General features: G+C 36.7%; 1 protein-coding gene across 1 annotated transcript in view; it reads left to right on the forward strand.

Moving 5' to 3' along the window:
- Nucleotides 1-23,574, forward strand: part of LOC145667034 (uncharacterized) — a 238,964-nt gene extending 215,390 nt beyond the window's left edge. The window contains exons 9-13 of the mRNA XM_081734727.1: nucleotides 1,324-1,519; nucleotides 5,537-5,836; nucleotides 10,540-10,733; nucleotides 17,567-17,791; nucleotides 20,319-23,574. Coding sequence (XP_081590853.1) covers nucleotides 1,324-1,519; nucleotides 5,537-5,836; nucleotides 10,540-10,733; nucleotides 17,567-17,791; nucleotides 20,319-23,420 — 4,017 coding nt within the window. The 3' untranslated portion in view covers nucleotides 23,421-23,574. The remainder of the gene's footprint in view (nucleotides 1-1,323; nucleotides 1,520-5,536; nucleotides 5,837-10,539; nucleotides 10,734-17,566; nucleotides 17,792-20,318) is intronic.
- Nucleotides 23,575-25,402: the final 1,828 nt, after the last annotated feature.

The raw sequence follows: 25,402 nt of genomic DNA on the forward strand, positions 1-25,402 counted from the left end.
TTGTCTTATAAAAATTGACAACAAATAAAGAAATATTTGTTATCTATAAACTTACAAATAAAAGGAGATAATTATATTGATGCTTATAAAACTGGCCAAAAAAAAAGATAATGGGGTTTTGTGTCCTTCATAAACTGACAATTAAAAAGACATTTCGTCGCTTGAGAACCAGAGGAACGTAACTCCAAAAATGCTGTTTTCGTTTCCTTCATGTTTGGACATAATTTTGAAAGCCCCACTTGGTATAAATGGAACGTAACGCCATCTGTTCTCCTTGTCGATCATCTTTTGTAATGTAGCTCAATTACCATGTTATTAAAAACACATCTTTCTAGGAAATTAGTAGTTTTGTCCTCTCGCCTGTAATCCTACGAAAATGGAGTTACGTTCCTCTGATTCTCAAGCGACGATTGTCCTTCGTAAATAAATAACAAATGAAGATAAGATACATTTGTTCTTTATAGACTGACAGGAAACGGGATCAGATTGATTTATTTTTCTTGTATAAAGTGACAACAAAAAGAATAGAGAAACATCTGTAGTTTATAAGTTGACAATAAAAAGAATAGAGAAACATCTGTAGTTTATAAGTTGACAATAAAAAGAATAGAGAAACATCTGTAGTTTATAAGTTGACAATAAAAAGAATAGAGAAACATCTGTAGTTTATAAGTTGACAATAAAAAGAATAGAGAAACATCTGTAGTTTATAAGTTGACAATAAAAAGAATAGAGAAACATCTGTAGTTTATAAGTTGACAATAAAAAGAATAGAGAAACATCTGTAGTTTATAAGTTGACAATAAAAAGAAAAGAAATTAAATCTTTTAGTTTAACGTCCCATGATTATGCTCTTTATGCTAAGGGAGAGGAAGAATTGGTGAAATGAGAATGTCAGAGGAAAGGGAGAACCCCGAGAAAACCCACGGTCACGACAATAAAAAGGAGATAAGAAGTATTTATCCCTTATAAACTAAGAACATACTTTTCTCTTTTTAACTTGACAACAAAACAAGGAACATTCCTTCTCCCAAAAATAACAAACAAAAGTAGATACGCACATTTTTAATGATAACCAGTGGCGTATTTACGGTTTTGTTTTCGGGGGGGGCTTTGCTAACTTTAGTCCTGTAAATGTGAAAACTCGGCAAGATATTTGATTTACTTTAATATAGTAAATAAAATTTCGGGTGGGGGTTTAAGCCTGGAAACCCCCCTTAAATACGCCACTGATGATAACAGTCAACGTTTATTGCATAATCACTTTCTCTTGAGATGTTTTATGGCGTAATAATAATTTTATAATATTTTGTTTGTTGACAGACGAACACAAACAGTGTAAGATTACTAAATGCAGCTTTGGTAAATGATTATTCGATTGTGACCTTCCAACGACCTCTCCGTGCTCAAGACGAACTGGATCGCACAGTGCTCACGAATACAACTCAACCTGTTATTTGGGCCATTGGACCTCTCAACTCTCGAAACGAAGTTTCCTATCACAGCTTGGCTAATAGAGGTAAGTATTTAGTACAGTGTGGTTGTAAAGTTAGTACCTATTTGTAATAATGAACATTTCAAAAACTAAACAACCTATCATACTTTTATTTCCATTGAATACATTATTAGGGTGTACCATTTGGTTATTAAGTTACATTTCAACGTATGCACCCGCATTTTCCACACACTTCCAGAATATTTTAGGAACAGAATCCACGGCTTTTCTTAAGAACATTTGCAAACACTTCACGGATAATTTGTTTAAGACTATGAATATGCCTTGGTTTTAACTTGTACACTTGTTCCTTAGCCCAACTCCAAAAGAAGAAGTCGCATAGGGTTAGATTGGGACAGAGTGCAGGCCATTCCATCTCTACACTAGTACCACTGATCTCCAAACTTCATACGTGGCGGCAATCTTAGCTCTGTTTTCTATGCTGTAGATAGAATGGCTTAGATTTATCACAAAGATCTGAGCCATGAAACATTTACTAAACTCACATGTTTTCCGAAAATATGTGAGATTGAATGTTTTAGCCCCCCTTGGTGGAATTCTGCGTACGCTATTGGTAAAAGTTACTCTAATATAATTAATGTATACTAAGATATTATATAAACGAGTAGGGAAGACCTGGGGCAATTGTAACAAATTTTATTTTTTTAATCACATGTTTATGGTCCAATAAGTCTGAAAATTATGCAGTATCTTAAGTGAAGTTTTGTTGCTCCATTCAATTTTTTTTTATACATGACAATATTTAATATAGAAAGTTACGAAGCATTTTATGACAGCATCTGTCTTGTTACAAATGTCCCCGTGCCCGGGTCAATTGTAACAGAGCTTAGGGACAATTGTAACATGATGCTTTTAATGAAAAATACAATATATATATTTCATGGCAAAAAATATGTGTATGTGGTTAAATAATACTGATACTAATAATAATAGTACTGATAGGTTTAACAGCGGATGGGGACAACAAACTAAGAGTGTAGACTACATCCTCAAATTTAAAAGTAGACCTATTTAAAAATATACAATTTCCATGCGTCAACAAGATTCATGAATGATGAGAATCTGATAGACTTGTTACTGGTACTGTGCCACATTAGCTCGAAACAGGGCCTTACTTCGGCGCCCGTTACCGTCGCCCCGCTCACCCCCTACGGCACGGCCCTGGCTCGAAATAACTTTTCTTCGGCCTAACTTAAACATGGACAAGCCAGTCAATATTAAAATATGACGTAATATAAAAATTCAAGTCAATGACGTAACAATAGCGTTTGGCATCCCTAGGCAAAATCCGTAGTGGCGCCCCCTATACTCCCCTAATATGCCCAAGCGCACTGGGCCCCTAGGCCATCCCTGCCTACCCTATTGTTATGCCACTGTTTCAAGTCCTAATGATATTGAACTAATAGACACCCACACTGCATTTGTAACTTTTATACACATCCCTCATACAACAACGCGAACAGAGAATGCGTTACTGTGCAAGAGAGATTAAGTAGAACAAGTTAAAAGTTGCATTGTTATTTCTGATGAATCAGAAAGGGAGCCTATTTGATAAGTGAGTCTTTAAAAAATTATAGGCTATTTAAAAGACATCACAAGGAAGGAACATATTGAAACATTAGCCTATTCTGATACAACATCGAAAAACATTGATCCGCAGCCAGCCACAAACGTTTGTGTGGGTGTATAAAGAAGTTAGGGGATGCCCCATAATGAAATATGGGGTGAAAGTCTTTTCTTTCCCTATAGTACCCATAATGATATATTATACCTAAGTCCGCCAAGGATTTTTTAGGGGGTCAGGTCCCCCCTACGTACATGTGACACCGGAAAAGCATACTTAATACGTACATTGTTTTATTAATTACATCAATTATATTATCTTCGGTCATATTTAGTTTATTTTCATAATGGCGCAGTAAACTTTGTCTGGGACGATTGTAACATGTTACAATCGTCCCCGATCGCCATGTTACATTTGTACCCTTTCAGCAGTCAGTGATAAATACCACGATTTTTTATAATTACCTTGAGTCAAAGCATCAAACTCAATATCCACGTTGTCAAGGAAGGAACATAAGATTACACATGCACAGGGCATTTGTTTACAGTAAACGCATATCTATCAAGAGAAAATAAAAACAAGTCAGTTAAAAGTTTACTTACCTCTATCAAAATCACGTTTCTCCTTGTCCAGTCTTCCACACTGTACTAACGATGGTCTTTTTTCCTTCCCACATTCACCTTGCATGAGTGACTCCAATGATATTTCGAAACGAACTCCTACAAGTAATGGCCAATGTTACAATTGACCGGCGTTATAATTGTCCCCGGTCTACCCTACAAGTGAGTGACATATCTTCGCCCAGCTCATATTATTATAGGTAGAAACGTGAATTTTAGACAGGCGATTAATTTAATCACGAAATGAAAAAAAAAAGGAAGGACTTTTGCAAATGCATATCCTAAGAGTTGAAACAGTGGTTCATTTGGGAAGGGAGGGAGGGCAAAAATAGAATATCTCATAAATCCCTGAAGTTAGGAGGATGAGACTCGGCATACGAGATTTGTTCAAAAAGAAATCGAATGTTTGAAATAGCGCGCCTACTGGTAGAGGGACCGTGCTGCGACTACTGAGCGCTCCTAGTGCAAACTGCCACTTGCCTTCCTTCCCTATGACCAATTGTCACCAAGCTACAGCCGCTGAATTAGGATGTGCACAAGCTGTTCGTTGGATTAATGATAAAGTCACAATGAAAAAGCTTGAGGAGCAATGTGTGTATCTGTGAAATTTTGATACAAACTTGGCAAAACATTTAGAGAGGCATTTCAATTACTTTCCAATTCATTCAGGGTCTCCTTGTTCAAAAACAGCAAGTGTGAGTCAGTCAGAGATCAAAATGATGTTAGTTATGTTTTCTTGACTGAAAAGTCATTATCCATTTGTATCACATGGTCAGATGGTAAAGAAGCGGTTATACGAACCATGACATTTTAGCGCGGTTGAGGGATATTGTGCGCAGGAAGGTGCCTGAATTATGGAAACACTAGACTTGGATGATTCACCATGACTCTTACTCACGCTTCTTTCCTTATACACAGTTATCTGGTGAAACTTCAGACTCACTTTGCTCCATCCACCATATTCTCCAGACTAGTGTCAGTAGACTTTCTCCTGTTTCCCAAACTAAAAATCACTTTGAAAGTACGTCGTTTCCAAACCATAGAGAAGATTCAGGACAATGCGATAAGAAACCTGCGCACCATCCCAGAAAGTACGTTCCAGGGGGATTTCCAAAAAATGAAAGAAACGATGAGAACGGTTTATTGCCAGTAGAGGGGACTACTTTGAGTTGAACAGTGCTTAAAATGTTGTACAATGAGCAATAAACATGTTACAGCAAAAATTCGATTTCTTTTTAAACACACCTCGCTTAAGCTTATCATTATAAATAACTAAAAACGAATGCCAATGTTTTTGATTCCACTGGGATAAATTCCATACATACCTAAAGTGGTAAACAGGGCAATTTCTGTATTAAAATTCCGCGCTAGTTATTCAGAAAACATGCCAATTTTAAGTTTGGTAGACACTAGATTTCAGTATTACTTTAAAATATTGGGCCGTATTCAAATTCGTTCTTACTTTGATTAGCGTTATATTAGTTTGATTATAGCACGATTCATACGTTAGTCAAGCTGTTAGTCCAACGCTAATCGCACGTAAGAACGACTCTGAATATTGACCATTAAGTTTAACTCTTTTCATTCAATCATCACAAATAACAAATTCGAAATTGAATTTCAGAATTACATTCAGAATATTGTTCCAATTAACCAAATATTGAAGAATCTCTTACTGGCTAAGTAGATAAAACGCGTACTTCCTGTGGGCGAGTTCCAGTTCATTTCACAATGATGCACAAGGCGTGGGTTATTTTTTACCCCATTTTTAAACAGAAGAAACATCTGAATTAGAGAGTTTTACTGAATAATATATTTTTCTTTTTTTTTTTTCAGCTGATGTAATAATTGATTTTGGCCGTTCGCCAGAGTGGAACTGCCCAGTTCCTGAGAACGATCCTCTGGGCTCAGGCGTCGCCAGCGAGGATGAGGTAGAGGAGGACGAACCTCAGCACGAGGCTCTTCGACAACCCACCACCACTGTCGCACCCACGAGACACAGAGCGACTCCAAAGCCAGCTCCGAAAGCCGATCCTTGGTTCATCCCTCCAATCCCTTGCTATGAGCCGGAAGATGGAGTGTTCTATGCACAAATGGGTCCCACGGGAGGCAAACGTGGTTATCCAGCCATTACAGGTAAATACCTTCAAATGCATCAACCATGATTATTGTAATGTTAGTCAAAAAGTGTTTCAGTTTTCATTATATGTTTAGTCTACCTCGGGTCTGAATGCTGGGGCCTTTTGAAGATTTAAGTACTGAACATAAATACTCAATTTAATAATAATAATAATAATAATAATAATAATAATAATAATAATAATAATAATAATAATAATAATCTTTGATAGACAATAAAGAGGATGGTGCGAAGTTTCAATTTCGTCCGCTAGGTGTCAGCCGCTGATGGATGCTTGCTGCCATATAACTGTGCGATGCGTAACTTCAAGCATTTTGCAATTATACACTTTTATTTCAATAGTGAAACATGAGATATTGATGGAAGCACGGTGGCTCAGTGATAGAGTATTACCTCTGGAGAGTGAGGTCCTTGGTTCAATCATCGGGGAAGTAAGTTTATGCTTGACAACATCGTGTCCGTAAGTTTTCTTGGGGTGCTCCTATTTCATCCCACATTTTCATTCCACCGATTATTTCATCATTATTCATTTGCCTTAATCATCGTTTCCCTTAGCGTAAAGGGCATAACCGTGGGGCATTAAGCTAAAGGATTTCATGTCATTTCATGAAATATTGATAGCCAACGGTACTCGTGAAGATGTTAAAGTTTTGATTCCGCCAATGAGCTCATCCAAGATAATAGCTATAGCAATTACAAATAACAGAATTCAAAAATCATGTGTAGTAACGGACGGACGCAGTAACATTACAATCTCACAAGCTCCATTTGCATGATCCTAACAATAACACAGATGGCAGCATCGTACAATTCTAAATACAGCTTAGAGTACTGTGCCCTGGGGAGGGCGAGCGGGGCGACGGCCTCGGGCGCCGAAGTAAGGGGGCTCAAAATTCGGGAGAAAAAAGGAAAAGAAAGGAAAAATTACCTGGACTATATATATAGGGTCGCCGTCATGTATACCCTCGCCCCGGGTGCTAGTTTTTCACCTCACGGCACTACTCGCGAACGCCATTGAAATTATTAATGTGACTTGCACTCTGTCACATATTCAAGAGCAATGCTTTATGGGTTTTTCGCCTCGATGTTATAAATTTTAAGTAAAATAAAGTTAAATTCAACAATCACAATCAAATCATCGGTCACAACAAAATTATGTTTTAATTTATATATACACACAGCGATTTGAAAATAAACTTATGATTGTGCATACAATAAGAATTATAAATCACATTTTTTTTCTGAGAGGAAAACGGAAAACAAAAAAGACCGATTTGCTTGTTCTTTTGCACAACAACTACATGTTCTATACGTACAAACTGAAAATGTATTGCGGAACCTACTCTTAAATGTTTAAACCACTGGCAGACGTTAAGAATTCTGTTGTAACAACAGTGTAAAAAAATGTTTACATTATAGCTGTGCCTTGTAGAAAACTGTTTTACTGCCTTGTCGTCAGAGGACGCCACAGTACAGACGCTTCAGAAAAGAAATTATCTCTTACTGCCATCTATAATCTTCACTCACAATTTGTACAGACACAAAAGAAAGTATTTTTTGGTTCACAAAATTTCTTTTCCTAATACAGTAACTCAAGAATGAATTAATCTATTCGAGTACCGATTTTGGCAAGTTATCAAATTATAACTATTCTAAGGATAACGACAAAAAATCAAAATTAATTAATTTGTTCCCGAGTTATTAGGAAAAGAAAATATGTCAACTGTCAAATACTTTCTTTTCCGTGCATTACTCACAAAATACATTCGCGGTGTCCCCTCGGGATTCGTGTAAAATTGATTCAATGGAAAGTTCTCCGCAGCCCAATGTGTATTGTACTAATTTTAGCGGCCCATACGGGTAATTTGCGTATTCATGGGCCCTTATATTTCCGGAATTCAATCATACACTACTATAACGCTCGGATACAAAATTGCTTTTAGTTTCTTTAGATGTAAATGGAAATGAATGTAGGCATATGCAAAACAAATTGGATCAAGTTTTGCTTCCCTAACACATATTACCATCCCGACCGCCATCTTGGATCCACTATATTGGATTCAACTTTCGGTTTTTCAAATGGGAATAGTGCAAGTGATACATCAAATTCATATAAATTTTCTCGGAAAGTCATTGGTGTAGTGAGTTATACCGTAGCTTGTACCATTGGCAAGGTATTGCATGTTAAATGTCAGGCACTTCACGAATATTGAACCAAATAAAAAATTGTGCAGGCCTCGTATGTATAATTAATCTTTTACGTGATTTATCGTTGACGAAATATTCTCTGAACGTACATGCATACAGACACACAGACGTCAATACGGAAATGGTAGGTTTTCACCGAAATCTGGTCGTATCTGGATTTACATTAGGCATTTTGACAATAATATTTATACAATACTTCTTTATTATAATATAACATGGAAGTAATAATAATTACTCACAGAAATGTATAAGATTATTATGGCACCAATGTTGTAAAGAGTTTGTTTATACCTGTAGTCTTTTTCCAGTTCGAAATCGTTTTCATTTGTCCGTTTGTCAATATCAAAAACGTAAGCATTACTCTGCAATGTCTGTTTGCGAAGTGCCTGGATTGATTGAATATGCAATACCTTCCAAACGGTACAAACTATGGTAAAATTACATACGCCAGTGAATTTCCGAGAAAATTGTACACGAATTTGATGTATCACTTGCATCTATTCCCATTTAAAAACCGAAAATTGAATCCAAGATGGCGGAGGGGTAGATAGTATGTGTCAGAGAAGCATTTCTTGATCCAATTTGTTTTGCATATCCCCACCTTCACGTCCAGTTACACCTAAAGAAAATAAAAGTAATTTTGTGTCCGAGCGTTATAATATTGTATGATTGAATTCCGGATATATGAAGACCCATAAACATGCATTAAAGGTGGGCCACTAAAATTAGTGCAATATACATTGGGCCGAATTTTGCATTTGAATCAATTTTAGATGAATCTCAAGGGGACATTTCGCGAATGTACCTTGTCAGAGTCCGTCTCTGTTACAACTGTAAATGCAGTGGCGTAACGCAGGGCAATGACTAGTCCAGACTAGTCCCCAAGTCCAGTGGTACATAAAAAGATTTTTCCCATTGCGTAGTTCATCGGAACATTTTTACTTATCACCCAGATTCAGAACTATGCATAAGTGAATCTAAGGTCCGACATTCATAAGAGGTACTGTATAACTATTTATAATAGAAATAAATTTCTCCAGAATATAGAGTGCAGTAACGGATCTAGCTTTGAGCCGGGGAGACCTAGGTCGCTCCAGTTTTTTGAGTGACAAAAATAATTTTAACTATTATTTATAAATTTTTGGAAACTTTATAGTAAACTCACGATATACCTATCATATTCTGGGTTCTGGCTACCCCCTCCCCAAGTTTTTACCTTCTAGATCCGCCACTGATAAGAGTGACTGGTGAGTGGAAAACTGTAGAATCAATTTGTCACTCTTCGTCATTTATTCGCATCAACTGAGCATACCATGATAAAGATTCCAGAATTTGCAACGGAAATATTTGGATCATCTATTTATTTGTTTTGTCATAAGGGTGCACACAGGAGAGTTCTAGGGCGTTAGCTGCGCCCATGGGATTTTGAGAGACGGGGCAATTGTTTATTGAAAATTGTACAATCGAAGAATCATGTCATAATGATGTTTTTAAGAATTATAAAATGTTCCACAATTGAATAAAATAAAGTCTATAAAGCAAGTTATTTTGATTTTGCCATAAACAACTCCACCCTTCCCTACTATTTTTGGGAGAGGGAAGAGAATGATAAATCTAGCGAGGATTGCGCCCAAGCATTTACGGGGGATCCACACTTTTGTTTGGCCATCCATTGGAACGCACTCGTTTTATTTATATATTTGTTGAAACACAACCGGCCCTAGGCATTTTGCTGCCCCGTGCAATGGTATAATTTGCCGCCCACCCCTTTCTCCAGAAAGAACAAATCTTAAAAGCCACAATTTTAAATATGCTATTCCATCATGAACAACGAAGGGGGAAAGTGCACTCGCACTCAGAAAGGCCTAAACACTATAAATACAATCTCGTTGTGTCTTTTTTTTCTTTAAATAATAATCTCTTATGTTAGTGAAAGGTAAAGCAAATATACCTGCAGAGGAAAGATGTTAATCCTTTTTATAGAATTCAATATCGAGCTTCAATCTCAATTTATCAATTAGCAATTCAAGTGCAACTAGCTCTTTCATCTGTATTTCTTGATTTTCCTTGTACATCATTTTTTTAAAGCATGTTTCCACCTTCAATGATAAGGAACTTGTTTGTAACAAAGACAAGACTACTCTTCATATCAAAACTCTGATAACTAACTAAATGGAACAGGTGTTCGCTACTGTTCGAGAATTGAGTTCTTGTATTTGACAAGAATCACGCGGTTTATGTTGGAATTTGCTTTAGCACTGACCATGTGACCTTAAACTAATGCGACTTAAACATGATTTATGAATGTAGTATTCAAATAGAAGGTCATCTTAGTAAATTTAACTACCATCATCATGAAGTCTGTTTTGGGCGCCCCGTGCAAATGTACGTTTTGCCCGTATGGTAGAACCGGCACTGCAGTTGTTATTGATGTTATTACCTAACGGCGTTCATTTCTTTCTATTATCATTAATTCTATTTTATTTTGCAGGTCATGTGGGTTGGGGCATCTCATGGTACATCAATGGTTTATTGATCCCAGAGATCAACGTGGTGAGAGGCAAGACGTATACCTTCGTTGTAGAAGGAGGCAGTGATCCCAACGTGCCAGCCAGATACCATCCATTCTACATCACAGACGATCCTGTCGGCGGGTACGAATACAAGTCTGCTGATGAGAGAGCTGTAAGTATAGTAATTTGCGCCCATCTGTTCAGAATGATTAATTGCTAAAACAAATTGAAAATGAAAATTTATTAAATAGTAGGACAATAATTCGAGCTCTGCACTATTTTTAGCATAATATTGACAAATTTGGGTAAGGGTTTGGCTCTTGGAGCCTAGAAGGAATCATGGCAGGCCGACTACGTGGGTGTCCCAGCACCCACAAGATTTTTAGTTTGGTAGAAACAAAATAAAATAAATATTTATCATTTGTCACTATCAAAAATAAAAGGAATTAAAACATTGAGGTGGAAGTTAAAATTTCTAACCTCTCAAACATACTTGTTTGTTTAAAATATGTTTCTGCAAAGGTAGCCAAGCTACGCACTCCCCCTTCCTTGTCTGTCTTTGGCCTAATCAAAGGCAGTCCCCACAATAAAAAAAATGAAGCTATATTGTGAATAGAATAGCATATTAGGGACCGCGGTGGCTCAGTGGTAGAGCGTTCACCTCTGGTGCTTGGGCTCCCGGGTTCGATCCCAGCCCCCGCTAAGTGAACCTTGTTGTGGACAAACACCGTGTGCGTGGGTTTTCTCGGGGTCCTCCCGTTTCCTCCCACTTCCTTTATTCCACCATTTCATTCATTACTCATCATCACCGTCTCCTTTAGCCTAACCGGCATAAGCGTGGGACGTAAAACTCAAAGATTTCATTTCATTTAAAACTCAAAGAATCGCATATTTTCGGCTTGCGTCACAGCACAGCCCTTTATGACAGTGTTCATAAAAAAATTTAACTAAAAGAAAATCAATCAAAAAATATTGAAACTCCTTTGAAAACATTTAACACCTCCTGCCATTTAGGCGCACTCACATAAATTTTGGAAAGTCGGCGCCGTTGGAAGAAATTGGCCAATTGAAACGAAATTTGCAGGATCCATAGGCCTTCGGCGTACGATTAAAACCAAAAGAAAAGTCCATTTACAGATATAAAGGGGGCAGGGTACCCGTTACAAATTATTCGAATGCGAGAAAACTTGCAGAATTTAATCTCAAGTCCTGGAGTTTTATTACAGTGGGACAGAAGAGAACAGTTCGAGTTATCGAGTTTTTCGAGTAATCGAGGTTCGAGTTTAAAGCTGCCTACAACAAAAAATTCAAGATATCCAGGTTGCGCGTTCCTAAGTAAAAGTGACTGTATAATCTCCATAAACTAACTAACTAACTAACTCTATGGCCTATGGAACCCGGAGGTTCAATGCCGCGTTCACAAAAGCTCTCCACTGACTTCCATCCTTAGCTAACTGCATCCAGTTTCTACTTTGTATTCCAATCTCTGCGAGATCCATCTTAATATTGTCCTCCCATCTGCGCCTAGGTCTTCCTAATGGTCGTTTTCCGATTGGTCTTCCAGTCAAGACTTTGAAAGCGTTTCTACTTTCTTCCATTCTAGCTACATGACCCGCCCACCTAAGCCTCCTAGACTTGACGACCCTAAGAATGTTGGGTAAACCGTATAAATTATGTAGTTCCTCGTTATGAAGTTTCCGCCATTCCCCATTCCCGTTCCTCTTGGGTCCGAATATTCGTCTCAGGATCTTGTTCTCAAATACTTTCAGTCTATGTTCTTCCCTCAGAGTAAGTGACCATGTTTCGCAGCCATACAGAACAACAGGCATGATTATCGTTTTGTATAGTTTAAGCTTCAAATTCCTCGACAGAATCCGCGACGACAGGATATTTTGAACCGAATAGTAACACGAATTCCCTGCTTTTAGTCGACATTTAATTTCTTCGTGGATATGATTTTCCTCTGTTAATATTGATCCTAGATATTTGAAACTATCCACTTTATCAAAAGTATTATTTAATATTATTATCTCCAATAAAGTATTATTATCTCCATAACTCGAAGTTTTATTCGTTCAACCTCTAGAAGTCAAAGTTGTGAAAGTTCCAAGAAAGAAGAAGCATTATTGACCTAGAAACAGGTGGAGGGGGGGTCATGTCTAGACATGAGTAAAATGCAATTACAATGCACATTAGCAACAATGACAAGAATGTAAAATCATAGAATTGCAGCTTCGAGTTATCGAGATCACATCAAGAGAAAATCGACTTATAGGTGAAAACTTTTACTTGTAGAGGTTCGCAGATATGAACGTTGGAGTTATTCTTTTTTAAATATAATTATGGAACCCTTATCGAGCTCGACTTACAGAGCTTATTTTAACATGGAGTGTATGGAGACTTCAGGGAAATGTGAAAAAAATTCGAAATATCAAGGAATTTGAGTTATCGAGGTGCAATTATAGTAGGCCGTTTTTCGGTGAGGGGGGGAAGTAATCGTAGGCCGAAGAATTATGGATTCAATCGCCCAACTCCTTCTAGCTTAGACACAAGAGCCAAACCCTTACCCAAATTAATATTGTTCCGGCATTTGAAATCAGAATGAATACTTTTTTCTTAACTGTATGCAGAAATATCAACGAGGTACGTTATCATTTTCTCCTAGATTTCCTTATTTAATCAAGTTTCAGGCGTAACTGGTAGATAAATTCAGCTCATCGTCAAAATGGGCGTATTCTATTATCCTTCCTTGCAGCGCCGTAACTTAGATTTTTTCTGGGGGGAAAGCATTAATACGCGTATTTAGCCCCCCCTAGAAAGTTGTTTATATAATTCTTGGGGACCCCTTTCCATCTTTCTCTTACTCTTTATGGGCCTCTCGGAGCCTGTAAGCCCTCTCGCACGGCAAGGTCTGCGGGGCCGTTAGTAACGCTCCTATGCCCGTTTCATGTCTAAGGCCTCTAATAGTGGACAATTTTTACTGAAATGGTCACACGACTCATTTTTGTTTTATTAACCTTTTGTGTGCTGTTTTGTTTATGTAATGGAGTGGACCTGTTTGATGCTTCATTTATAATTTCAAGTTCGTATCGGATATGGAGTAAGAAAATTTTGACTTAAAATGGGCCCCCCTCGAACGGCGTGAGCGTCACTGGGGGGGGGGGTAGTTGCCCCCTGCCGTCCCACAAGTTACGGCCCTGCTTCCTTGAGAGGATTTCAGTAAACGCCCTAGGGGGAAAGATTTGTTGACGGCAATAAGCTCCAGCAAACCGGTTCAACGAGAGATAAACTGGTACCCTTCCCTGAATCAGATGTATTTTGAATATCCAGTCTACACATCTTCGGGTGGGTCAAGATAGGGTCATGAGCAATAAAATACCTACCGCCAGTGGTATGCACAAAGAACGGTTTCCAGGTTTTAACACCGCCTTCATCAAGATATTATAAAGGAATACACATTTACCGTATTAAAATGTGTATTTAAAAATCCTGATACAAAATAAACGTGCAAACTTGAAATAAACGTGCTCCCCTTGATACGTCACTGTCTACCGTTGTTCTTTCAATATTCGTCTCCGTGTTATTGCCAGCACAGTACTATTGTCGACTTCCATATCATGTTAGAGGTCAATTCCTAAACGGGCAGACTATATATATACTTCTGTTGTATGTACTGTTGCAGTTCGCGAAACAGTTCCCGGCGAGTACAGAATTCACACCAAAAGTTAGAGAATCACGTAACTAGGTACACACTACATCACGTGAGAAACTCACATGTTACTGTATTTCAGAAATGTTAAATAAGATAAGATATTTTGTTCAATAATCGATAACCATGTGTGTTTTATGTCAGAAATTCTTCAGATTATTATTCGCGGAATCCTAATTATGATAAGTAGCTTTTATCGTAAAATTATTTTGATAATACTGTACGCACTAAATGACTTTCTATAACGTAGTTAAAATACATAAAGTTCGGATCCCATGTTTAAACAGTAGGTCTATGTTACATGTAACTCAGGAACGTTTATATCTAGACGAACAAAACTACAAACTTACAGAAAAATATGACGGATTTCAATATTGTCCATTGTCCATATGCATTCCCGCACCGTCCTTCACACGCTTATAACACATACTGTAACTTATATCTAATCCTGACTTCATTCTTGGCGTTTCTGTACGTAAACATTAATCCAGAATCTACTAGGTATACATGTTGTGACGTCACGACCACTACGCTCAAATAATCACGGTTGGACAATTTCCAGAGTTCCTTTTAAAGTTTTGAACTTACTCTTATTATTTTGACCATGTACTTGTTTCTTCGAACTTCATCAGTTATATTAACTATTAAATCATGTCCATATAATTTTGTTATTTGATATTGAGATCTTTACCATTTAATTCTGATTTTCTCTTCATATTTTAAAACAATGAAAGAATGAATAAACTGAAATATCCAGATAGAACACATAATAACCATATTTTTTTTTTTCGGTTTTCGTATTTTGGTCTAAAATATACCGTGAGACAGTGTTACTTTGCACCAGATGTAAGGGTTTTAAAAGAAAATCGCATGTTACTTACAAACGTAACGATTGGGACACTGTATTTTAAACATATAATAGGTAGATATATAAGGAAAATATTCGTGCAAGTGCATTAGTAAATATTCAATAGGACCATAATTATTGAAATATAAACTTTGGTGCAAAATAACCCCATAGGTGAGGATACTTTGCACCACAGACAAAAAAGCATGTTCAACATATGAACATAATGTTTCTGTGCAATGTTTTTCCTTCAGTATTTACACACTTCACTTCCTACACAAAACTGGATGCAGTTTACAATTATTGATATGATGGTACTGATACCAGTACTTAGTATAATTACTGATAATTATAAAGTAAAACATGTATTTTCTGGTACCGGCACAGTAACCACTTCTGATAGTTTAGCATATGCACCACAAAAATATCAACTCAGAAACAGAGAAAAAAAATTATGTTAACTGATTTGCCTTGGTTGCTCTGTATGTCCAAGAATATCATTTCAACCGTAACCAGTGGAAAATTTACGGGGTATGGGGTTTCAGGCTGAAGCCCACCCAAATTGATGATTTCTTTTAAAAAGATATAATGTTCCCTGTTCATTCCTATGCGTATAAACTTCAAGACCCCCCCCCCTCAAAAATCTGGATCCGCCACTGTTCATAATTTATTTTCCAACAAGAAATCCATTCCGGCATCTATCTAAAAATTAAAAGGTAGGAGCTGCCAATAGTAATAATTTCCTATCTAAGGGGTTACTTCGGACCGGTGCAAAATAACCCCGATTAGAGGCTGAAACCGCCTTCTTTCAGTTTTTTTTTTTTTTTTTTTTTTTTTTTTTTTTTTTTAATGATTTTGAAACGTTTCACATTTCAATTTCAACTACTGCTTCAAAGTCCCATTATACACAGTAGTATTCTACGAAACTGACTTAATTTTGACAAAAATTCTTGTAGGTGATATCTTTACAATTGTGTCGGCCTTTACAATGACAGATTTCCATACTTCTACAACAAACCTTCCGGGTAATTAGAACTGATGTTAATTACCAACATTATAGCCAAAATACAGTTAAATGTTCTATCTTACGGTGGCAGTTGAAACTTTCTCTTTAGAGTTCATGGTTTTACTGACAGAGAACTGTGTAACTCTTTTCATATTTTGTGTAGTTCCCCTGATGTGCAAAGTAACCCCATCTTACGGTAATAGAAATATTAAACTAGGAATGCAATGGATATACTCGATTGCAATGAAATGAGCTGAGCGAGCTTAAGCAACGTAATCAGTTTATTGTGACTTTTTAAAACAATCAGTATTTTTTATAACAATCGCACAATTCTTCGTCTTGACCTTTTGTTCCGGCTAAAAAAAAGTTTAAAAAATCGTTAATTTGTTTTTAAATTGTGATTAAAATTGTAAATTTTTACGCTAAAAAAATAAAAGGGCTTCGCCGGAATTTTTGAAAATCACGCGCAGATTTTAATTGTTGACAAAAAAATCACGTGAAAACTTTTTCCCCATGTTAAGTCTATGGAAGCGTTTTTCGGTGATTATTCCTCGATGGTACATCGGATTTTTGATTTCGACCTATGTTCTCACTCAGCACGACATACTCTATCAGCGTGCTAAGTTTGGTTGAGATCGGCCAAACGGTCTAGGAGGAAGCGTTTTTCGGTCATTATTCCTCGATGGTACATCGGATTTTTGATTTCGACCTATGTTGTCACTCAGCACGACATACTCTATCAGCGTGCTAAGTTTAGTTGAGATCGGCCAAACGGTCTAGGAGGAGTTCGCGGACAACCAAACGGCTAACCCGAGTATTAGAGCTTCGCTCGCTCAGCTCAAACATAACTTTCAGTAAAAGATATAAGGGAAATACGTGATTGGTTCTTAGATATTTGAAGGAGAGAGCATTCATACATTTGGAAATAAGGCATAATTGGTCTTCATTCCTGCAGAAGTGTGAAATAGAGCTACGCAGGAGTGACTTCTTTAATTCAAATTTTGTGAATAAAAAAAGTTTTCTGTATTTGAATCTATAAACTGCTATATACAGGGAAAATAGATTTGGCGCTAAGGTTGATCATTATAATACATATTTAAAATGTAACGATCGGAACATTGTGATTTTGTCATATGCTGATTTCTATCGTTTAAATAGATTCTAGTCCATAGTCTGTAGACAAAGTGTATTTATAAGAATAATGTTATACTGAACTAAATCAAATGCTTTGGTCAAGTTGATACTGACTCTCACGTAGAATTTACAAAGTCATTTTATTAAAATCTAAGGGAAATTTCGATAAATAAATCGCATTGTTCACAGAATAAAGAGATTTCCTAAACATGTTTCAATCTTTAGAAATAACCTACTGCATACGGTATGTTTTAAAAGTTTTTCAGTTAAAGATTTAACATTGATTGGTTCTTATTTTTGTTTTTAAAGAATGTCCGTGTGTTCGCTGGAATTCAATGGGATCGACATGGTAACCCCCATCCAACAGGCACCGGACGACTCTGTAACTGGACTCCAAATCCGGACTATCCAGCGGATAGCTTCGACTCGTTTGGAGCCTACCAGAGGACTCTCACGCTTGAGTGTGATGACGGAGAAGCTGGCATCATCCAATGGACGCCTGATGCAAATACACCAGATACTGTTTATTATCAGGTAAAACACGGAACTCTTATTCATTATTAATTACGATTTTCCATAGTCTTTTGTCGTAGCATTACTGTTGAACCTATAAATTTCACTCACATTTCCTTTCATTTTAACAATTGTTAGTACTAGCAATATGTAGTAGTTTCAGTTCCCTAAGAGAGGGCATAACCCTCTAACAGGGTTCTAGCCGGAACGGCTAGTCACTTACAAAAAATGTAGTAGTTTGTAATTCAATTTTTTAACATATGATCGTAAATATCAAGCTAGAATAGTTTTTATCACAAAAGTGAGTCAATAGAACTTGTAGAGAAAATCCCACTATGTGGAAATATTTTGACAATTATTCGGAGTAGGATAAGGGGAATTTTCGTTGAAATTGGGGGCCGGCGAAGTTCATGAAATGAGGAGTGACAATCATATGTAGTGGAGTATTTAAGGGGAAGTTTCCGGGCTTAAGCCCCACAAAATTTTATTTACTATTTTAAAGTAAATGGAATATCTTGCAGAATTTTCACATTTTCAGGAATAAAGTTAGCAAAGCTCCACCGAAAAAAATCGTAAATACGCCACTGATCATATGTGATTCCTAAACTTCAAGTACGAAGAAACGAAACTTGTGCTTTGATATTTCTACAAAACAATGAGCGAATGAAAGAAAGTAAAATATCAAACAAGAAACAATCAATTTCTGAATGTTCCACATGAAATGTGTGGAGAACAGATCTTTTCTGTTATCATTCGGCTCACTAGTCAGTTTAAGATGATGGTACAAAGGTGTGGGCTGCATTTCTGACGATATAACAAAATATATTTGTTCCCGAATAAGGGAAATAATTATTCTCAAATTATTTCATAATTGTGGAAGATCAAAATTTATTGATAATTCACCCAGAAATTGAAAAAAATAACACGATATACAGTTTCATTTTCATAATAATAATAATAATAATAATAATAATAATAATAATAATAATAATAATAATAATAATAATAATAATAATAATAATAATACAACGTGGCAAATTAAGATGCAAAATGGGATTTTTTCCCTCTCGAGATGGGATTTTATAGCGTTTTAAGTTGGCATCACTGCCTAGTTCAGAGCCAGCTAGATATTTATGTACTTTAAGATCACAAGCATTAACATTATTCTTTGTTGAAACATTTTTTGAAAGCAAGTTCTGTCACATAACAATCTTAATAGCAAAATCACATCATTTACACGTTTAAAACGTTGTTTCATTAAGCTCTTCCTAAGCTCACTCCCTCTTTCTTTGAATTTTAGCTAATAGCAAAATCACATCCTTTTACACGTTTAAAACGTTGTTTCATTAAGCTCTTCCTAAACTCACTCCCTCTCTCTTTGAATTTTAGCTAATAGCAAAATCACATCCTTTTACACGTTTAAAACGTTGTTTCATTAAACTCTTCCTAAGCTCACTCCCTCTTTCTTTGAATTTTAGCTAATAGCAAAATCACATCCTTTTACACGTTTAAAACGTTGTTTCATTAAACTCTTCCTAAGCTCTCTCCCTCTTTCTTTGAATTTTAGCTAATAGCAAAATCACATCCTTTTACACGTTTAAAACGTTGTTTCATTAAACTCTTCCTAAGCTCACTCCATCTTTCTTTGAATTTTAGCTAATGCAAAATCACATCCTTTTACACGTTTAAAACGTTGTTTCATTAAGCTCTTCCTAAGCTCACTCCCTCTTTCTTTGAATTTTAGCCAAAAACTTAAAACATCCAGAATATCACATGTGTAAAACTGAGCCAGGTAGTATCTACAAAATTTTGTTTTATGAACTAATAATCGTTTTAAAGGCTTTAATATAGTAGATAAATTTGGGTGTCCAATAATTATGACGTCAAGAATTCCGCACCCAAATGTTTGGTCTATAAGAAAAGCTTTGGAAACAGTCATTACTTTTATTTAATATCATTTTGTAAATACTACCTGGCTCAGTTCTACACATTTGATATTTGAGATTCTTTAAAGTTATTTGAAAACAGTAAAAACTTCATTTAATTGCATTTTGTACATACTATTTGGCTCAGTTTTACACATTGAATATTTTGGATCCTTTAACGTTATTTGGAAACAGTAAAAACTTAATTTAATTGCATTTTGTACATACTATTTGGCTCAGTTTTACACATTGAATATTTTGGATCTTTTGAAGTTGTTTGGAAACAGTAAAAGCTTTATTTAATAACATTTTGTAGATACTACCTGGCTCAGTTCTACACATTTGATATTCATCATTATCTTCATATTTTTCACTAAAAAAAAAAAAAAAAAAAAAAAGAGTGAACGTGTCGAAGAGTCAACGAATCTGTTAAGTTCTTTGTGTCTGAAAGCCTAGGTTCAGTCTCATGTAGGGTTATACATGAAATTAATGTACTTGTACTTCTGTATACAATTTATATTTCTTTCCTATTCTCCACTTTCCCTGAAAAGCATTTACCGTTTTTCATTTGCCTTTGTTAACGTATACATTATTCATAATTATCTCTACTTATTTCATTTCAGTGTTATACACATCGCTACCTTGGTTGGAAAATCAATGTTCACGATCGATGCGACCAGAATCTTGAGTACGCCGCCAGTGAAACAGTCGGAAGTAAGGTGGCTCCTAGCAAAAGTTCTAGTGACGATCAATATTATGATGACCAAGACTCTGAAGACAGATTGGTCTCCAAACCCAGCATTCAAGTGTCCACCCGAGTGAAACCAAATGTTTATGGCAAGGATACTGTGGTTCCTCAGAAGCAGAAGCTACCAGAATCTCAAGGTGGATTTATCGGAGAAATTCCTCCCGAGTCCTTTATTCAAGGTTTCTCTGGTTTGCCATCAAATACTCATCAGAATTTCAATCATGACCCAATTTTAACAGAAATTAGGGCCCCAAATTTAGATCAAGACAACCGGCCTACAGTAATCTTCCATCCTGTTAACCTTCCAGATAACAAAGAGCCCGAAATCCAAACCGCAGCTCCTCCATCATCTTCCTTCACCCTTGACTTCACTGGGCAACAAATAATACCCGGTCAGACTTTAGTTCCAGGGCAACACATTGTCTTAGCAATACCTCAAAATGGACAATTTTTACAGTTTAATCAACAGCCATATCATTTTGAACCACCACAACTTCAAGTAGTCTCAACTGAAGAACCCAAAAAAGAAATTCAGGCAACGCCATCACCAAAACCAGAACCTCAAGAAGCAAAGACACCTGAACCACCTAAAGAAAATAAAAAAGAACCGGAAGCTAATAAACAAGAGTCCACACACAAGGACCAAGCTACACAAGAAACTAAGAACGATGCAAGCGCTTCAAATAAACGACCAGCTACCTCTGAAATTCAACACACTAATGTAAACGTTGAGCATAAACCTTCAATAACTGCTTTGCAAGTTGGTCCACGAGAACCTCTTCTACCGAATCACCCATTAACTAATAGACTACCAACAAGATTCCCTGAACATTTGCTTCTGCAAAGACCTCTCTCCAAAGTTCCTTACCATCTCCGACGCCCTGTGTCCCAATTACCTTACCACCATCACCATGCGTACGCTCTTCAAAGACCTGAACCAAGTAGATTGCATCCAACGTTCTATAGGCCTCCTTTTGCACCACAAAATTTTATTGATTACAGAAACAAGCCTATTCGAGCCCCCTTGAATCCTCATTATGCACATCTAGGGTTACCAGGCATTGTTCCACATCAACCCCATCAACCCCATCACCACCATCATTTGACACATCGACCAAATCTCGTCATTGCAGGAAGTCCTATTCAGCCAGGACAACAAAGGAGCCAAGCTAAGATGTCGATTGGCCACTCGCCCGTCCCACCTGTGTCACATCCAAGTTTCCCACCAGTGGCCTATATAAAACCAACGCCAGCAGCTCTTATTAGTTCGCCAAAACCAACTCTTTCAACAAAACTACTAACGAAGCAAGTATCGAAAGTAGTTCCCGCTAGTACTCCTGCTCCTACGTCAACATCTCCACCACTTACTGTAGAGACGAAAAGACACGATCAAATTCAACACCAACAACTTCCTCTCGCTATAAACACTGGTTTTGATCCTACTTCCGTTGTTGTTGAAGGAGGTTTCAAGCCTATAAAAAACTCAGGAAATACCGGCCCAGCACTGGCCTTTGAAGTTGAAGCTTCTGAATCCGAAGTTAAGGAAACCGTACTTCCTCGCCACGAAGCTTTGGTGGCTGAAAAGCCAAAGGAAAATTTATTTGAAGGTCAACCACCGGAAACTTTAGAACCTATCTTTATCCCATCACCACCTGATAGGAACTCCCAAGGTAACAGTTCGTTATCTTCAGCATCAACGATACAAAAAGAACCTATCACTGTTCAATTACCAGTACCTGTAGTTCCTGTAGTACCTCCCAATGTAGTGCTTCCAAGTGCAGCACCAACAACTGTAAACAATATCAATAACATTGACAACACTAAATTTCACATAGGAGGAAAACTAGCTCACACTTTCCCCGTTTTCAGACCGAGACCAGTTATCCGAAGACCTGTATTCCATAATACTTTACCTTATCGACTCCAGTACAGAGCATTGCCCAACCGGTACGCTGCAACTTTAACTCCACATCGCCATCATCAAACTTTACTTCCACATGAGAACATTGCAGTTGCGGCTAATGAAAGAATAGATACAGTACATATACTTCCAGATCATACGGCAAGATCTGACAATGTCCCACCTATTCGAAAAGTTTCAGCACCACCAGGTTCTGTGATAAGTTACGATGGCAAACCAATTGATGTTTCCTTAACGTCTTCGATTCGCATGCAGCCCAACATCCCAGTGTCACACAGAAGACCATCAAGCTTTGATGTAAGAAAGACTCCCCAATTTGGACCTTACAAAGGAGAAGTACCACCTCCTGTCCCAGCTGTAATTTCGGGAAACATTCCTCAACTTCAGCCTCAAAGACAGCCGCCACCTCGTAGACAATATAATTTACAATATCCTCCTCTTAATGCACAATTGGCCCATGAACCAAGTACTGTAGTTCTTAAACTGAAAGAGGTTGATGATGGGGAATATGAAAGTCATGAGGAGCTTTCTCCAGAGGAAAGTCAAGCAACAAAATATTATCTCCTCACCAAGGAAAAGAGTAGAATAAAACCAAACCTTAGCTCTGGTGAACTTTTGGACGATGTTGATCACACCAACAGTTCATCTGTTGATTCTGAATCAATACCTGTTACGACAGATGTCAGTGTATACTCAGATGAATCGCAAACGGAAGAGCAAAGTGACGAAGAAACAGCGACAACAAAACCAGTTGAAGACAGTTCCACAGAATACAGTGTGCTCTGGGCTAGGGTAGACGATGATGCTGATGATCATGAACAACCTAAAAACACAGATTCTTCATCAATTTATGACGTTTATACACAGGATATTCGCAAATTGGTAAAAAGAGAAGCTTCTCCAGATCATGAACCAGGACATAGTCACGACGATTCACACCATCAACATGACAAACAAGAAACTACAACGGAACCGAGCGAGGCAAGTTTCACAGCAAGTTCCCAAATCACATTACTTTTGCTATCAATCTTGCCCTCACTACTCTCTTTCCTATAAATATTTCTGTTTCAAAAAAAGAAATAATACTACGCAAACTTAAAAATCAAAGTATTGCATTAGGCACAGGACAATTTAAATATACTATAAAGTTTAATTTATAATTAATTATAATCGGCAAATAAATATTGAGTGCCTAATAAATTTAAAAAAATAAATTAAAACTAAACGAAAGAAATCATTCAGTGTATTTGTGTGTGTGTGTGTGTTTGTGTATGATTTTGTGTAAGTGGACTTTGAAAGTGAGAGACTGAATAAGTGTTAATGTGATTGTATGTTTGTTGTACAAACTTTTGTGTTTATAGTTTGTATTTTGTAAATAATAAACACAAATTAAATAAAATATAATAAATAAAACCATAAATTTTACTATTAAGGATTCATTGTGTTTTATTTATTAGTTTTATAACTTTGTAAAATTTATTAAATTTGGAACTTTCCATGGCAACATTTATATATATATATATATATATATATATATATATATATATTATATATATATATATATATATATATATATATATATATATATATATTTTAAGGAGCGAGATTATACTGAGGTGAGATCTTTGCTGTTTAATGTGAATCGAACCCAAATGTTCCTTATGGAAAGCTCTTTTAGCTATTCTCTTCGAACGATGTTATGTGCCCAGTGACGTATGTAGGGGGTCACACGGCTCGATCCCCCCGCTATTAAGTCCAAAGATTTTTTTAAGTATTTGCAGCAATAAGAGAAAAACTCACGAAATTGTCACCTAATGTCTCTTGACGAAATGCATAACAAAAGGTAGCATATCTGCAACAGAATGACCCATCCTTCTTCACCTTCACCCACTTCACCACACTCACACCAACAAACACTTTTAACAAGCGAATATGTTATTGCAGCGGAGCGCTTTAAAGCCCTACTACAATTCGTCTCTCTCTGTTCTTGGTACCTTTCTCCTCCGCATGTTTGTTAATGTATAAATACAGTGTATATATAGGCATGTGTAATATATATATAGGTTTGTGTAATAGCTATACTTGCATATTTGGGTTTATGTTCAACACAAAATAGGCCTAAGTTACCCAAAAATTTTCAGTCCCCTATTGAATATTTCTGGATACGCAACTGTATGGGCTGTATCTTTTCCTGGAAATACTAAAACATTAATTGCCTTATGCAGAGTCGTTTTGAAGTCTGATTAATGACGTACTACGGGTTTGACTAACGGATGGTTATCAAAAGTGTATTCAGAGTCTCTGATTAGGACGTAGTAGTTGACGAAGTTAATCACATGTGATTAATTAATCTAGAGCAGAGGGTACTCTTTTAGCCACGGTTTAGCCTGTGCAACACATTTCGGATTTCATGTATTTTCATGTTTATAGACTACGCATGCGCACATCTTCTTTTTCGTAGTTGCCACATTTATTTTTCTCACTCGATGAATTGAGACTATATTAGTTAATCATACCCAAATCAACTTTTTAGTTATATTCAAAGTAGACTCTGAATACCAAAAAGTACACATTCCTTAGTATAGAGCTAGTATGCCACTAACTAGTCCGTGACTAACCCCTCATTAACGAATTCTCTCTGAATACCGCCCTAAGTGTATAGGATGATCACTAAAGCAGTCCCTGATGTTTGGAATGGGTATAATCTTAATACAGGAGTGCACCTACGCGGGGAGGGATGTCTACTGAGCCTGAACCCTCCCCAAAAAGTACGTAACTCGATATATATATATATTTGTACACTTTCTTAATATCTATCTATCCTTGTTTAGCGGAGAAATAACGGACATAGCCTAGAGATTTGACTTTATTTATCGTCTGTATGTATTTCATTTCTGATAAAAGCAATCTAGTTTTTTAAAATCATTTTATCGTGAGAATATAGGTAGCAGTACTTAAAAATTAGTTATTTTTTTTCGTCTGTAGAATAGCACTCGTTTAATACTATATAAATATAGTGTCTTGCATTATTGGAACCC

Source organism: Thermobia domestica, chromosome 12 (assembly GCF_964235325.1).
Source record: "Thermobia domestica chromosome 12, izTheDome1.hap1.1, whole genome shotgun sequence".
Classification (NCBI taxonomy): domain Eukaryota; kingdom Metazoa; phylum Arthropoda; class Insecta; order Zygentoma; family Lepismatidae; genus Thermobia; species Thermobia domestica.